The sequence below is a fragment of the Stenella coeruleoalba genome, assembly GCF_951394435.1.
Source record: "Stenella coeruleoalba genome assembly, chromosome: 4".
In the NCBI taxonomy this organism is placed as follows: domain Eukaryota; kingdom Metazoa; phylum Chordata; class Mammalia; order Artiodactyla; family Delphinidae; genus Stenella; species Stenella coeruleoalba.
This window is the reverse complement of record NC_137149.1, coordinates 133,603,441-133,620,083: the sequence shown is the minus strand read 5'-3', so window position 1 is coordinate 133,620,083 and position 16,643 is coordinate 133,603,441. Positions and strand designations below refer to the sequence as shown.

The following is a 16,643-nucleotide window of genomic DNA, read 5'->3' as shown; positions in this document are numbered from 1 at the left end:
AGTTAACGTTCTAAGTACTAGAGTGTAGCAGTAAACAAAAGTCCCTCTTGGGGCGGGGGGAATCCTTGTTAGCACAGAAGTGATAAGTCCTATGAAAACACAGAGGGGGAAAAACACAGGGAAGAGGGGAAAAGGGCTGGGATTGGGGTGAGAGTGGCTGCTTCACCTTCACCTACAGACAAAGGTGACATTTGAGCAGAGACCAGGAAGGAAAGGACGTCAGGTAGGGGAAGAGCAGTGCAAAGGGCCTGGGGTGGTGGGTCCATCTGAGATGTCAGAGGAACAGCAAGATGATGAATGGGGGCTACAGTGCATCAGGGGAGGGCACAGTGTGGGAAATAAGGTCTCAGAAGTGAGGGAGCACCACACACAGCTTTGAGCGAGACAGTAAGTGCACTGGAGGGTTTGGAGTAGAGAAATGACAGCATCTGTCTTACATTTAAAAGAATCACTCTGGCCTGGGGTGGGAGTAGGGGCACAACAGCAGAGGCAGGGAAACAACAGAGGCTTCTGCACTAACACAGGCAAAAAGTGGCAGCTTAGATCAAGGTATAGCCGTGCAGGTGGTACAAAGACATCAGATTCTCAATGTAGTTTCAAGGTAGACACATGGTGTTTGCTGAGAGACTGAACACAGTATGAGAAGAAGAGATAGAAGGGTGTCACGAACACCCAAGTGGGTGAAAGGACAGAGCTGCCATTTCCTACAGTTGGGAAGAGCAGGTTTGCGGGGAGAAATCAGGAGCATTGCTTTGGATTCTTACGCTTCCAAAGCCCGGTGGGCATTTAAGCAGAGATGCTGGGTAGGCTTGCGGATGTGACGAGTCTGGGATTCAGATGAGGCCGGGACCAAATATCTAAATTTGGAAGTCATCAGTGACAGATGGTACCTAACGCTCCAAGCCTGGATGAGAGCTCCCAGAGCAAGAGTGAAGAGAGAGAGGGGTTTCTCCAAAATTCAGAGGTCCGAGAGGCGAGCTGGACCTTGCAAAGGAGTGTGAGAAGGCAGTGCTTACGAGGTAGGAGACCCAGAAGTGTGTGATCTCTTGGAAGCCAAGTGAGGCAAGTGTTCCTGGAAGGGAGGAATCATAAAACATGGCTTAGTCCTTGCTTTGCTGGTAAGAGTTTCAGGGCACCTGGGTGAGGAAATGATGTGCTTCAGGACCCATATGGTTTCAATAAGAAAGCGCCAGGGTGAAATAAGTCCTAGGCTGGTTATTCAGAGAAAAAGACAAGATGCAGAAAGACAGTCTGATGTAATGACAAGTAGATGGACTAGAAATTCTTTGACTAATGACACCCAAGGGCACACGTAAGTGAATGAGTGTCAACCCCAAAGCAGAGTTCTAGTGACATGTCATTGGGTTCTGCCCTTGGCCTGCTCAACGTACCAGTGGCTTCTATCAGTGATAACTACACTTGACTGCAATCAGAACAATATAAGAGGCTTGCTAAAAGAGAGCCTCCCTGGGGTGTCTACCCCAGACCTACTGAATCTGAATTTGCCAGGTGGCACTGGGACAGAGAGCTAAAGGCAGGCCTGAGTTCAAAGAAGGAATTGAGGGAGGAGGTTGATTAAAAGTACAGCTAAAGCCAAGCTAAATGGAACGGGGAATGTGCTGGATGACAGCTTTGGGCCTTAGCAGGTAGACACGCAGGTAGAATACAACTGGGTCAATTTGGAATCTTGCATTTGCCTCTGAAAATCAGCCAGATGTGGGATGGACGGAGGACACCTAGCTGGATCTGAGACCAATTTGGGACTCTCGGTGATTAACTGTGTGATCGCAAGCTGCACTGACAGCAGACAGGAGAGAAGGGACATGATCCAGCCATACCCTCTTTGGCCCCTAAAGCACCCTCTCCCTGGTGCTCATGAAAGGGCTCCACCCAGAGAGAAGCAGATGTGCAGCCTGGAAACTCAGAAGGCACCAAGGACTAATACGGAGAAGGACTTACTGTGGGATCCAACAGGGCAGACCCACATTCAAGGAAGGAAAACTAGTAGGCTAGTAGGACATGATTCTAATGGGGTGGGAGGAAGGTCTTTCTAACAGTAAGAGAAACCCAGAGAGAGAGAAGGTCTGAGCACTTTGCCAAAGGAATTGTTGAACTTCTATACACTCCAAATGAGCATTGTGGCAACGCCTTGTTTTATTTCTACGTGTACATGTTTTATGTATATACGCATGCCTTTCCTAGACCATCAATTCCCTGAGGAATTACTTGCCCAGAGCCCAGCGCAAGCCCTGCCCCATGCCGTGTGCTCGGCAAATGTTCTTTGAATGAATGAGTTGCCAAGCCTGTTGTAGAGGTGATTCACGCTACACGATGGTTAATGTTCCTTCTAAAACAGCAGATCCTATGATTTCTGAAAAACTGCACACAAACCAGTTCCCTCTGGAGACACACTCATTCTTTGCATCTCGACAGTCTATTTGGAATTTAGATAATATAAATTATTTAATTATTATGTCTAATATTCAACTGTAATATCAGTCCTAGGTTTAAAACCCAGCCTGGTATTAAGTAAGTATGAGGGGTAATAACTTTTGCCTCCAAGGTTTCTGTACTCCACACGAAGAAGTGCAAAACCCCATCTGTGAAGGAAATCTGATCCTTCCAGCTGTGACCCAGTTTGGGGATTTACCCTCTAGGCCTCTTTTCAAGTAAATGTCACCACATCTCCACTGGGGGGATTTACTGATTCATGGGCTGGTGTGATCCGCCCTGCAGGTGCATGCAGCTGCCGCCCTTGGCCGGCTGTGGTTCACCTCAGAACGTCATCCCATCCGAGGCCTGGTCTAGCTTAGAAGGTAACCCGAAGGGCTTCAACAGAGTAGCCTCTGCAGTTACCAAGTCCATCAATGCACATCACATCCTCCTTAAGAGACCCCAACACAAAGCCAGTTCTCGGGTCCATGGATCAGAGCCTGGAACTCTCCTAAAACTTGAGGCAGCTTTCAAAGCCACCGTCTGCTCCTTTCCCCATGTAGGAGTGGACGTACTGTAGCAATGCATCCAGGGGAGGGAACCATGTCTCCAGAGGGCATTTAACTCACACCGGGCGCTGTGCTGGGAGCCATCTCATTTCATCCTCACAGCAACCCTATGAGGTGACATGAGCGGCCCCTGCATAAACAGGGCAAGGGTATCTCAGATAAGTTAGTGCAGCTGCCCAAAGTCACACCGACGGAAATGGAGGGGTCAGCATCTGAACTCTGGTCTGTTCCGCCTAGAGCTGTGCTTCTTTTTTCCTCACGGCAACCAGAGCAATCTTAAAACAAAAGCCAGAGTAGGACACGCCCTTACCAAAAGCCTCTCATCCAACTTCTGCAGGACGCTGTCTGCTCCGGGCTCTGCCTGCCTCTCTTTCCACATCCTCACTTCTTCTTGCTCTGGCTCTCTCCCTTCCAGTCCTACCAGCCTTCTTCCTGTTGCTTGGAATCGCTAAGTCCCTGAGACTCAGGGCCATCATACTTGCTATTCCCTCTGCCTGGAATGCTGTTCCCCTAGTGCTATGCAGATCCCTCTAACTTCATCCAGGTCTCTGCTCCAGTGCCCCCTCCTCAGGGAGGCTGTTCCCAACTACTCTACCTAAAAGAGACCCCTTTCCCCACCACTCTCTAACTAGCCCTTACGCTACACCTGACGTTTCTCAGCGGCACTCACCATACCTGCGCGCGTATTCCTGGCAAGCTGACTGCTTACTGCCGAGGCCCCCACTAGAACGCAAGCCCCACGGGGCAGGGACTCTGCATCACTCACTGCTGCATCCTCACCCTCAGGCTCAGGGCCCAGACGCGTGGCCAGCGCGCACCAAACTGGGCTGTTGCGCGTCGTCTACCCTCTGCTGCCTCCGCTTGGTCCCAGCTCACAGAGCCCTGCTACACAGTAGCTGGGTAACCTTGGCCAAGTAACCTCAGCTCTCCAGAGAAACCTTTCATTTGCTGACACCACTGGCCCTGACAAAAGAGGGAACTGCTATTTCATCCCTCCCTAGAGACCGCATCATTCCCTTGCTCTGCTATTTGTATGACACTGCCAGTTTTAGAATTTTGTGATTTTATCAGAGAAGAGACATCTGGGGCAACTGATGAAACAAAAGGATAATTATATTTCACAAAGAGAAAAAAAAAACCTTCAAAACAATGAATTTTCTATGTATTGCTAGAATAGACAATGAGTTCATATAATGCCTTCCAGCATCATTTCAGAGCTGATAGAAATGGATTGATTAAAGGAGAGTTATAAAGAGCTGTATGATCTGTCATCGAAGCAAACAGAGGGCTTCTAAAAGTGGAATTTCCGAGATTCCACCAATACAAATCTCCAAGCTTACAAGGGGATTGAGGCAGAAGCTGATCCTAAACCAGAAGGCCAGTATTCAACAGAACAGTTTCTAGAGATAAAATTACCTCTGTTTTGGGAACGTAATTTGTCTCCCTTGACGTATAATCCCCGCCCTTCCTCCTAAGGTGGCTGGAAGGTGGTTCATTTTCCATAAAACTTTTCACACTCTGTAGAAGTATTATGTAAATAAACAGAGGGTGGTTCAATTTCAAAACTCTGGATTTATTTTGAACTTATTGGACGCAGTCTATCTAAACATTGTTTTACCTGTGGAAATTCCTTCCTACGTCTGAAGGGCTTTTGTTTGCTGGACTTTCGTAGTTTTTCTCTTCTTTCTTAGTACATGAAATACTTCAAAGGAACTCCTGACTTTGGGCCTTGGTCAAGCTCAGAGGGTGAAATACCAAAGTGATAAGAGAATGGTCTTCTGGGGAAATTTCAGCCAATGTCTTAGTTTACAACTTTTAAGCAATCCATCCACTCACTCACTCTCACAGGTGGGAGATAACAAAACTTCACTGTGTAGCCAAATACCAGAACAGATAAAACGCTGCCAGTGATCTCACATCCAAAGAAGGAAGCAAAAAGGAGTTTGTGTTTATTTTTGAATTCCACTGCTTGGCTTCAGTAGAAGTTGCAGAGAAAAAATTGAAAGGTATGGATGGGAAGCGAAGTGGAGGAATGAACGCAGGGCAGGGGTGTCGTGAGTGTGTTGTTTACAGAACAAACCACCCAGAACATTGTATCTTCATGCAGCCTTCTCCTGCCAGATTTATCCCTTTCTGTGCTGTATTTGATTACAAAGTTTGAATATTCCTTTAAACTTTCAATCAGCAGACAAGTGTTCACATTAGCAACAGTGATAAGTTTATCTGATGTTCAAACATGAATTATATCCAGCTTCCTTCATACATACCGCATGCTAACAGCTCAGCACGTAATGCTCACGCTAAAATACCATTTTTTATGGATTGAATAATCTTCCAAAGGGCTTTTTAAAAAGTAAAAGAGAAAAAAGGCTACAGGTGCTTTAGTATTATTTATAAGCATTACTGAAATTCTTGTAGAGTGACCAATTTAGGCTCCATTCTTAAAGAGTCTTTGAACTGTGACGTTATCTTCCAAGAGTACTTTTTCATTAAAGAGCCATGTTTCCATATACCTGGCAGTTGTCAAAGAGGAAAAGGAGACAGCATATAATGTGCAGCTTCTTACAACCAAAACGTGTGCATTTTAACGATGTTTAACTTACTTTTTCATTCCACGCCCACAGTCCAATTCCAAGAAATGCTATTCCCAAAAACTGAAAGAAAGGGAGAAAGTGGTGTAAGTATGAAGGTAAATGCCATGTTTTTACTAGTACAAAGTTTGCAATCAATTGTTTGGTTACTTTACCTGCTGAGAAATAGTTTTCTCGAAAACCTAACAGTCTTTAACAGGAAAAGAAATACCATCATCCCCTTGATTAAAGTTATTACAGTATGAGGAAGGGCACCTGCTTACTGTTAATTAAGCTGAATGCTTAACAGATCATGAAGAAGAATAATTAGGTAGAATCTTGCGTAAAATTAAAGTCATCAATAATGTTTAACGCTGCCTTTTGGATAGGAGAGGAAACAGTGAGTAAATCTGAGCACGATGTTCACTAGCAAATGGATAAGTAGGGCCATGAATTTAGAGGAGCTGGAGATTCTCTCCTCGCCATCATGCCACCATGAGTGGGCCGGGGCAGGGAGGGCACGCCGAAGCCCCCAATGTCCCTCAGCAAGCTCTTTATCACTCCTTCAAAAGGGAACGTGAGGGACCTCTCTGGTGGCGCAGTGGATAAGACTCCACGCTCCCGATGCAGGGGGGCCCGGGTTCGATCCCTGGTCAGGGAACTAGATCCCACACGCATGCCACAACTAAAGAGCCCACCTGCCACAACTAAGACCCGGTGCAACTAACTAACTAACTAAATAAAAGGGAACGTGAACCTTATCAAGTCCAGGGTGACCCAAAGAAAACACCTGGATTCTTCTGTTTGTCGGAAACTTAAAATACTTATATTGCAGTTGAGAGGGCTTCCGTGACTCGGCCTGGTCTCAACTCAGTGCTATAACTTCATGCAAAGCACAGAGTACACAAATAACCCCTGAGACTGAATTGAAAAACACACAGACTCCCTCATCAGCTGCACTGAGATGCGGCTGCGGAGGGGAGCCGTCAGTAACCAGGGGGACGGTCCACTTGAATTAGTTCTCACTGTCCTCCACCTCCTCCGAGATACACGTTTTCCACCACATTTTAACATCTCTGAAATCGGGATGTGTCTTAAAAGCCATGATGTCTCATGGTCTGCCTTTCTTCCCTTGATCGTACCTAAAATAATGGTGTGTCTCATAATCAGAGTTTCACAGGTTTGGTGACACACTGCACAGGGTGGTCCACCCACTAAGAGCTCAGTGATCAAGACTGGGTGTAACCGGCCACGAAGAAAAAGACACATCTTAGTTCTCTTCTTTATTATCAACAGCAGCTCTGAGTTTCCTCTCCAAACAGTGAAGTGAAAAGAGGGTGGGCAGGTTGACAAGCAGTTTCAGCCTCACGGCAGCTGTTTATTTTACTAACATCTTGATCAAGTTAAGTGTCAGGGAAGCTGTCCACTGAGAGGGGGGCGTGGAGAAAACAAGAGTGAGGGTGGCTACTCTCTCCAGTTTCAGGGGAATCTGAGACGGGTCCACCTGGCGAGGTCTCAGCCATTCGCAGCGGGGAGTTACTGACACTTTGTAGGCCAGGCTAATAAATCCGAAAGGGCTGGGAAAACAGCAGGAGCAGAGAGGGAAAAGAGGGGACTGCAAAAAACACCAAGGAATGACCGCTCTGAAAAGGTGGTGGTGTTTTTAAAAGCAGAACTTGCCAAATCCCCGGACAATTATCTGACACCGCAGTGAGATAGCATTCGATGTCTTCTGAGTCCCTACACAGAAAAGCTCAGCAATGTGTCCTTGATTTAGCAAAAACCGAGGACCCCTTTTTTCTTACCCTTGTTCATAGAGGTTTGAAAAGTGTTCAGAAAAATCTGTCTCCAACATCCCAGCAAAAAAGCCCACTACGCTCAGCCCCTCCACTGCCCAGGCCAGCATGCTATTTTGCTTTACAGTTCTGATCTGAAGCCACAAATGCACCAGTCCTCCAAATGACTCAAAAGGTTTGGGGCACTCTGTATACACAGATAAAGCAATTCAGCACGTCACTGTCATATTCATAGGTCCTAGGCACAGTAGGGTAACAAGGGACAAGTGCATACACAGGAGCCCTTCAGACCTTAGAAGACATGGAGCGCTTGACTTCCACACTGACATCAAACTCAGCCCAGTGAAATGCAAGACGTTCTGATGCTAAAGCTCTTTGTGGACAAAGGTTCGGTCACTTCCCTGATGCAGTATTTAATCACAGTGTCGCCTCAAGCAATGGGTGAGATGTTGTGGCAGAGGACGCAGTGGTCCACTGTCCCTCTTGCCGTCGAAGAGGGTGAACGTATCATTGCTGAGGGCCCCCGCCTCATCGCTAACATTAAACTTCTCTACTACTTTCCAGGCACTCTGCTTAGTGCTTTGTATGTCGTGTCTCTCTTAAGCGTCACAATAATTTTGTTCTGAAATAGGCACTATTATTAACCCCTTTTTAAGAATGAGACACATGAGGCTGAGAGAGTTTACTCCGCTCAAAGGCACACAGCTTCCTAGTGGAAAAGCAGAGATTTGAACCGAGATGAGTCTAAACATCAACGTATGTGTTCTTACCAGTTTTGACACATCCCCCTTTTCCCCTATGGGACAGAAAGTGGAGGCATTCAGGTTAGAATTATAGGGGATGTGACATGGGTATCATATATTCCCTCCCCAGGAAGCAAAGGGAAGTTGAGGAGGTAAAAAGAGATGAAAACCTTGCCTTCACATTAAGAACTGGTTGTAGAACAGACGTTCCCCGTGCTGGTGTCATCAATGGAGTAAAGCGGAAAACAGAAAACTTCAGCGGGGGGTCAACTTTCTCCTCTTTGTGCGGAGTTCTCCTCTCTCTTCCTGGCACTTTGGAAAACCTTTTTCTTTCCCAAATCATATATAAACAGATTGGAAACCAAGTTTTCATCAAAGAAGAGAAAAAAATCAGGACCTAAAGAAGACTCACAATTTCCTTTATAATCTTGCTCCAGTATTTCCCACCTTAACTGTGACTTTCCAAACAAGGTTTGAGAATTTGAAGAAAGAACACTGAATCTGAAGTCCAGGAAAGCCGTCAATAGCTAAGTGAGTGCCGCAGGGCCAGGGCCTAAACCCGTACATACCTTTGCCGCTCCATCACCAGTAAACGTCCTCCCAATTACTCTCAGCCCATATGTTTTGCTTTAAAATCAAGTTGTTCCAGCTCCAAATAATTAAACAGAGAAGAGCCAAAAAAACAGAGACAGGCACGCAGCGCTTGAAGCACACTGAGTTTCCCCTTTCCCACCTCCCAAAGAAAAGGCAACCATAAACCCCCAAACTGACCTCATTCTGAAACCCAGAGGCCGCTTACAGGGAACAGCCAAGAACATTAAAGTCAGCTCTTTATCCCTCTGAAACAGAAATAACCAGATCTGAGGCGTCTTCCCACGTGGCAATATATGCAAACATGCAGTCGAATGTTAGTCTACCCAGTTTTTGATGATTTTAAATGCATAGTAATTTTGCCAACATTTGTCGAATGCGAAGTATGAACTAAGCGCCGTGCTAAGTATTGTGTTTTATAAGAGTGAGCTGAAAGAGCACTGCCTAATACAGCAGGCCCGAGCTACTGCGCACCTGAAAGGTGCTTAGCTCAAACGGAGATGTGCTAGTAGGTGTCAAATATACACCGGATTTAAAACACTTAATATGAATAAAAAGAATGGAAAAAATCTCATGAACCACTGTTTATTTTTAATTGAAGTATAGTTGCTTTACAATCTTGTGTTAGTTTCAAGTGGACAGCAAAGTGAATCAGTTATACATATATCCACTCTTTTTCAGATTCTTTTCCCATACAGGTCATTACAGAGTATTGAGTAGAATTCCCTGGGCTATACAGTAGGTCCTTGTTGTTTATTGTATATACAGTAGTGTACATCTGTTAATCCCAAACTCCTAATTTATCCCTCCCCCCCTTTCCTTTTTGGTACCTATAAGTTTGTTTTCTACTTCTGTGAGTCTATTTCTGTTTTGCAAATAAGTTCATTTGTATCACTTGTTTAGATTCCACATATAAAGCATATGAGTGATATCATATGATATTTGTCTTTCTCTGACTTATTTCACTTAGGATGAAAATCTCTAGGTCCGTCCATGTTGCTGCCAGTGGCATTATTTCATTCTTTTTTATGGCTGAGTAATATTACAGTTGTTTTATTTTTGATTACAACTTTGGATATAGTGGGTTAATAAATATATTTAAATTAATTTCACTTATTTCATTTTACTTTTTTTTAATTGAAGTATAGTTGACTTAAAATATCGTATTAGTTTCAGGGGTACAACATAGTGGTTCAATATTTTTATAGATTATACTCCATTTAAAGTTACAAAATAATGGCTATATTTCCCTGTGCTGTGTAATAGACCCCTGAAGCATATTTATTTTATACATAATTTTTAAACTACAGCCACTGGAACATATAAATTATATATGTGGCCTGCACTATATTATTATTGGAAAACACTGTTCTGAAGTGTCCCACAGTGATCCCATGCAGTAGTAGTAGTATTATCCCCATTCTACAGAAAAGAAAACTCAGACTTAGAAACATGGAGTAAGTCTTCCAAGATTACACAGGCACCTGAGCTGGGTTGCTCAGGAAACATGACTTCTCAGTCCAAACTCAAAACCATTACAGTACTTTGCTAATGTGCATAAAATCTCTGTCCAGACAAATAAGGGCTGGAGAACTATACTGAAACTCACGTCCTAAGACTCAAAAATCACTTCTTTAATTTCTAGGTGTTCAAGGCAAAGGTATGTTTTCCTGACTGGGAGCAAGGACGGCACTGGGTAGAAACAGAGAGTGGAATGCTGATGGAAGCCTGCCAGGCTTGGCAGGACAAGAGCCAGCAGAGCTGATCCTCAGGAAAAGCTGGAGAGGAAAATGGCCCTAGGATGTGACTAGGGTGCCGGGGCTTCTCTGCCGGGAGGGCCACATCTGCCCCCTTTTCCCTGAGGCCTACAAACAGAAAATCTCTTCCTCAATCTGTTGTTTTCACCCCTGCTGAGCCTCCAGCTTATTAGAAATGGATCAGTGCTCCATTCTAACTGGTACAAAAATGGGTACTTCAAGAAGCCATTTATCCATCTATCTACAACCTTCCACAAATATTCTCGAGTTCCTACTTTGTGCTAGGCACTGCTTTTGTCTTGGGATAAATGGAGGTAAGAAAACAGATTTCTGGGGGGAAGGGAAAGAGAACTGGGGCAGGGGGTGGGGGTGGGAGAAGAGGAAGGCTCTTCCCAAGAACCCTGTTGGGTCTTCTGAATTTTGAACCATTTTAATGTATCGCCTATTCAAAATACAATACCTTTTTGAATGTTTACCCAAAAAAAGATACATTTTAATCAAATAAAGTGTAAAAGGCAAAACCACCCTTGATGGTGCTCTAAAGGAGAAAAAAATAAGGCCGATACAAACCACAAGAGGGAGATTTGACCTAGAGAGAGGTCCAGGAAGGCTTCCCTAAGTAAAGGATGTAGGAACTGGGGTCTGCAAGATGAGATGATGTTAACTGACAAAGAAAGGAAGGAAGAAAGTTTCAGGCAGCGAGAAGAGAATGTACAAAGGCCCTGTGGTGGGAGAAGCACAGCAAGTAAAGGGGTCTAAAAAGTGACCGGTATGGCTGGTGCACAGAGAATGGGAGAACGGGGGAAGGTATGGCAGGTTTGCAATGAGAGATGCAAGCAGGACCAGCCCATGCAGGGCCTCCTAAACCACACTAAGGAATTCAGTCATCACCCTAAGAGTGACAGGAAGGTATTCAGGGCCATACATACGTAGTCGGCTGAGGTGGGGTGAGAAGGCAGGTCTTTATCAGATTTGAGCTTTGGAAAAATGATCTGAGTTGCAGAAAAGACTGGAAGAGAGTTCAGAGTAGATGCACAGCAGCTAGAAGGAGGGCACTTTGGTCATGCAAACAAGACCCGACTGTGTCCTGGACTGAAATATGCTGGAGAAGCACATGGAATTGAGAGTATTTAGACGTAAAACTGACGTTTTCGATGATACCTGGATATGGCGAAGGGGTGGGGGTACGGGTGAAGGAGAGGGAGATATAAGGATAATGCCTGGGTTTCTGGCATCTTCTACATGGGGACTCTGGCTCTTCTAAATCCATCTTATGTCCTCTGACAGAAATAACTCTCGGGTGTCAATTTCGTAACTAGCTTGAGATCTAGCAGCGTTTCTGAAGGACAGTTTTCTTTCATGGGTATTTTGGCTGCTGTGTGAATTCTCTTGGAAACAAGTTTCAGCTTGTATACTTTTTAAACATAAATTATTTAAAATCCATATGCATGTCTACGACCTCCTACTACTTCTATTCATAAAAGGAAGCAGTTACGTATAGATGTATGTTAAAGTTCACAGGCGATTCTTAAACATTTTCAATCCTTTTTGCTTCAAAAATAATAATTACGTCCATGGCATCTGCCCAGCACCCTGTGAACAGACTCAAAATAACAAGGCAGCAAGGCAAACACAATAGAGGAAAATAAAAATCAGGCTAATCTTCTCACCTAACTGGAATCTTGAAAATATTATCCTAAATAACAATGGAAAGAACGGGTGTTCTTTAATCATCCTGATGACATTGTTTTTAACAATTTCAAGCTCTGCCTGAATCAACAGGAGAGACGCATTTAAAACATTTGACACAGAAGAGAGGAAAGAGAAAGAACGCCATTAGGAAAGATGTATTTTCCTGAGCCTGCAACACATGTACGTTTCATTAAGATGTTTTTCTGACACAGGGGTATGAACAACACCCCAGGCCTGGCGGGGCAGGTGGGGGTGGAGCCGTCCACACAAGTGTGCTAAGTGCCTCTGTTAACAAAATCCATGTCCTCTCTACCAAGCAGGGGCCGACTGCAGGAACAAGCTGTCTCTGGCATAATGCTTGCCATGTCTGAGGAGTAAATATGGGCTGGTGGAAAATTCAATGCACAGAAAGGCAATCCCAATTTTGCCACTGGGTCTCCGCATCCCAGTTTGTACATTCAAACTGTCTGGAATCCTCACGATAAGATGGCGTGGCAGACAAAGTTCGAACTTGTAAACAGGACATTCCCCATCTGAGCCAGGGTCAACCTCTCACTTCACTTCACCCACGCGGCCTCCTCCAAGCGGCCTGAACACACACAGCTTGCAGAAGCCCAGCTCTGGAACTTTGTGGTTCTATAATCTCAGGAAAGGGTCTTCATTCATTCAACACATATTTATTGAGCATCTACTGTGAGCCAGGCAGCCCTCTAGGGGCCCTGGATAAATTGGGAAGCAAAACGGGCAAGTGTGCCTCCTCTTGGGGCTGATATTCTAGTTGGGGCGAGGTGGGGAGGGAAAGACAATTAAGAGGAACATATATGAGTTAGATAACATACAATTTTAGAAGCACTGCAGGAAAAGAGAACGGCATAAGGGGAATGAAACATGGTCCAGGGTGGAGGGAGGTGTGACACTGAAACACAGCCGACAAAGCAAGTCTCCACTAAGAAAGCTACATAAGCAAAAACATGACAGACGTGAAGGAGCTGACTGGTGGAGGTCGGGGGACTGTGTTCCAGGCAAGACAGCAGCCTGGCTGAGGTGTACAGGCTCACTGGAGGAACAGCCACCCGAGGGCCGATGCAAAGGACAGAGAGTAACAGGAACCACGCTGGCTGGGCTTTGAAGGCTATGGTGGGTGGTGACTGTGATTTCTCCCACAGAGAGAAGGAACCACTGGAGGCTTTCCTGACTTCCTAGAGCCCCCTGGCCCTCATCTGCCAAATGGAGACACTAAGGGCACCTGAGGAAATGCACAAAACAGCTACAGGGGTCAGTGTGACAACAAGCGACTGGGTGAGATTCAAAAATCGAATCACATGCCCAGAATAGTTGGTACTTCCAACGCCTTAGTTCCCTCCCCATCCTCAGGCCTCCCTGGACCCACCACGGGTCAGTGTGGCACCCTGCTTCCAGTCCTGCCTACCCCGAGGATGAGAAAGCATCCTCGTTCACGGTGACCACAGGACCCTCTCCTCCACTTGCGCACCTCTCGCTGCATGTACCCTTAATTTGATGTTTACACACACGGGATCGGATAGGAGTGGTGTGGCCTGAGGTCAGACTCCAGGAGCGCTGGGGGCTGTGTTAACCAGAGAACATGTGCCTGTTTAACACCTGCCCTCCAATTAATCATCTTCCTCTGACGCAGGCTGGGGGCTCCTTCCAGGAACAGTGGATACGATATCCCCGTGCATTTAGAAGAAACAGACTCTAGCCAGAATACCAAGATCAGGTTTAACCGCACATCTTTTCTCTTTCTTATCCTAGCAATCTGGTTCATGAATTCTGGGTGTAATTGGTCCCAGAACTTGAAAACCTACTAATTCTGAAATCCCACATTACAATAAGTGTCTCCCCATCAGGGTTTTTTTTTTTTTTTTTTTTTTTGGTACGCGAGCCTCTCTTCCTGATGCATCGTCCCTCTCCCTAACCTTATAACTCCTTGTTTTTATTTTATATCCTCTATGATGTGTTTTGGTTCCATTATATCCATTTTTAACAATAGAATCTTTTTGGAAGAATGTGGGATATAAATTATCAGCAATATCGATGGGGACAACTTCTCCATCTACATGCCCCTTTTTCTGAAAACTGTCCCCTACCCTCAAGGGTAAGACCCTGCAGCCACATGTGCCAAGGAGGGCCCACTCCCTCCCAACCCTCTCTCTAGACTGAGGAGCAGACTAGGGTGGGCTGCGTCTCAGGAAAAGTCAGTAATTAAATATGAAGCTGAGCCAGAGTCTCTCTTCCCCAGAAATCGGGTGTTGGACACAGTGATTTCTGTCAGCTTCAGTCTCCCTTCTGCTAGAACAGACTGGGGTGCTGTGGGTAGAGCATGCACACGTAGAAGCAGAAAAGGGACCAAGGAAAACTTCCGTCCCTGTCTGCCCTCTGCCCCTTATCCCCAGGACCCCTGGCCGCACTTCCTGATCCTGGGGTCCACGTAATGCCCCTGGGTCCCTATGGTACGTCTCCCCCTCCCATCTTGGCTCAAGCTACTTTGGAGGCTTCCTGTTCCTTGCAACCAAGAGGGTCCTGAGACGCAAATAAGAAACCGGATTAAGTTCCCTCATATTTAGTCCTGTGACAAGCTCACTGTAAACAATTAAATGTGTGGAACAGGCATGCGCGTGATGGGGCTCGAGAGACTAATGATCTGGTGGAAAATGCTGTTCCTTTCCAAACAGCTGAGTCGAGACTCCAGCGGTTCTGAACTACCGGGTGAGCTGTTGTGACTTGGTGTGAGAAGTTACACAGGATTCAGCCACACTCTACCTGACAGAAAGGGCTGCCCTCCGCTTGCTTGTTGAATTTTGGAAGCTCCACCTTTGAGCTTGCTCTGCACCAGCAGGTCAGAGCACCTCTTGAAGAAATGTCTACAATCCAGGGACAACCTTGTTCAGAAATTCCTGTGTTAGAATTTGGAGCTTAACATTTTGGCAAGAACTAGTCATCTGAGATGGGAGGGGAAAGAAAGGGGGAGGGCTACACAGGCAATAAAAACCTATATTCCTCTTGGGAATTACTCAGGCAACGCAGGCACACAGAAAGGAACGTGGGGGATTATGTAATTTTGGATGGAAACATGGAGGCTGCAAGTTTACAGCCCACTGGTCTCTGTCTCAGTAAAAGCCAGGCTTACACCACCTGTGCTATTCCATCTGTAATTCTCTGATTCGATTAAACCAAGGCTAAGAAGAGACCAGGGAGAGGTTCTGAAGGCTGAGGAGGACTGAGGGATAACTCAAGTATTTCAAACCACAGATACGACAAGTAAGTTGTCTGCAGACAAACATCGGCCTTTGCGGGAATAAGCTCCCGCTGTTTGCATTAAACAACCAAGCAGTGCAGCAGCTTTGAAAGTTTAATACTTTCAGATGTACACTGCTTTTGTTTTGAAACACCTTAAAGTTTTAATGAAACATCGCAGGCAAGCCTTAAAGTTAATGCAAAGAAAACTTAAAATAGGATTACTTTTTAAAAGCACAAGTAGGATTATACATTTCAACTCATTTAGTAAGTACATACCTTCAATATATACTGGGCACTATGCTAGGTGCCAGGGACAGAAAGGTGAAAAACATAACAGATGATCTCTTTTTTTATTTTTTTTTTTGCGGTACGCGGGCCTCTCACTGTTGTGGCCTCTCCCATTGCGGAGCACAGGCTCCGGACGCGCAGGCTCGGCGGCCATGGCTCACGGGCCCAGCCGCTCCGCGGCACGTGGGATCTTCCAGGATCGGGGCACGAACTTGTGTCCCCTGCATCGGCAGGCGGACTCCCAACCACTGCGCCACCAGGGAAGCCCGATGATTTTTTTTTTGATCTCTTTTCTTAAAGAGCTAACTGTCGTGGGTCAGTGAGTGGGAACAGATAAGTAAAACCAAGGCTCAAGCACAGGGGATGGAATGACGCCTTCCCAGAAACACGGTGCCACAGAAACACAGAGGCGAGGCTCTGGGATCGCTGTGCGTTGTCAGAGGAAGCTTCCTAGGAAGTGACACTTGAACTGAGATTTAAAGGGAAGGAGAGAGGAAGACCATCTCCTGCAGAGGAAGCAGCTCGTGAAAAAGGATCAAAGCCTGAAACAGCATGTCCCTCAGGAATCCGTAAATGCTCCCAGGGCTGGGGCAGAGACATCAGGTCAGGCCGCTGCCAAGCAGGGCTTCTCACAGCGTGGGTCCTGCTCCAGGGACTTGTTAGAAATGCAACTTCTCAGGCGGCCCCAGATCTACTTCCTCAGCAACTCTGGGGATGGGGCCCAGCAAGCCCTGTCTTAAGAAGCCCTCCAGCTAATTGTGATACACAGTGAAGTCTGAGAACCACTGGGCTAGAGGTTGCTAAGCAGGGACCTTATCACGGCAGGGTGTCTGTGTCCTGGGGACCAAGGTACCACCAAGTTACTTGAAGCCAACCAAGGATTTTTAGCAAAACAGTGACAGGATCAGACTGCATTTTAGAAAAATCATTCCAGTACAGCATAGAG

General features: G+C 45.8%; 1 protein-coding gene across 7 annotated transcripts in view; it reads right to left on the bottom strand.

Annotated features, from left to right (window-relative positions):
- TSPAN5 (tetraspanin 5) overlaps positions 1–16,643 on the bottom strand; it is a 179,276-nt gene that overhangs the window by 29,098 nt on the left and 133,535 nt on the right. For 6 of the 7 annotated variants that reach the window (XR_013828246.1, XR_013828247.1, XR_013828248.1 and 3 more), the window contains exon 2: positions 5,606–5,656. The exons of the other annotated variant lie outside the window; for it this stretch is intronic. Coding sequence is in view for 3 of the 6 variants with exons in the window: in XM_079920771.1 (XP_079776897.1) it covers positions 5,606–5,656 (51 nt within the window). In the remaining 3 variants the exon portion in view is untranslated. The remainder of the gene's footprint in view (positions 1–5,605; positions 5,657–16,643) is intronic. 7 annotated transcript variants of the gene reach the window in all.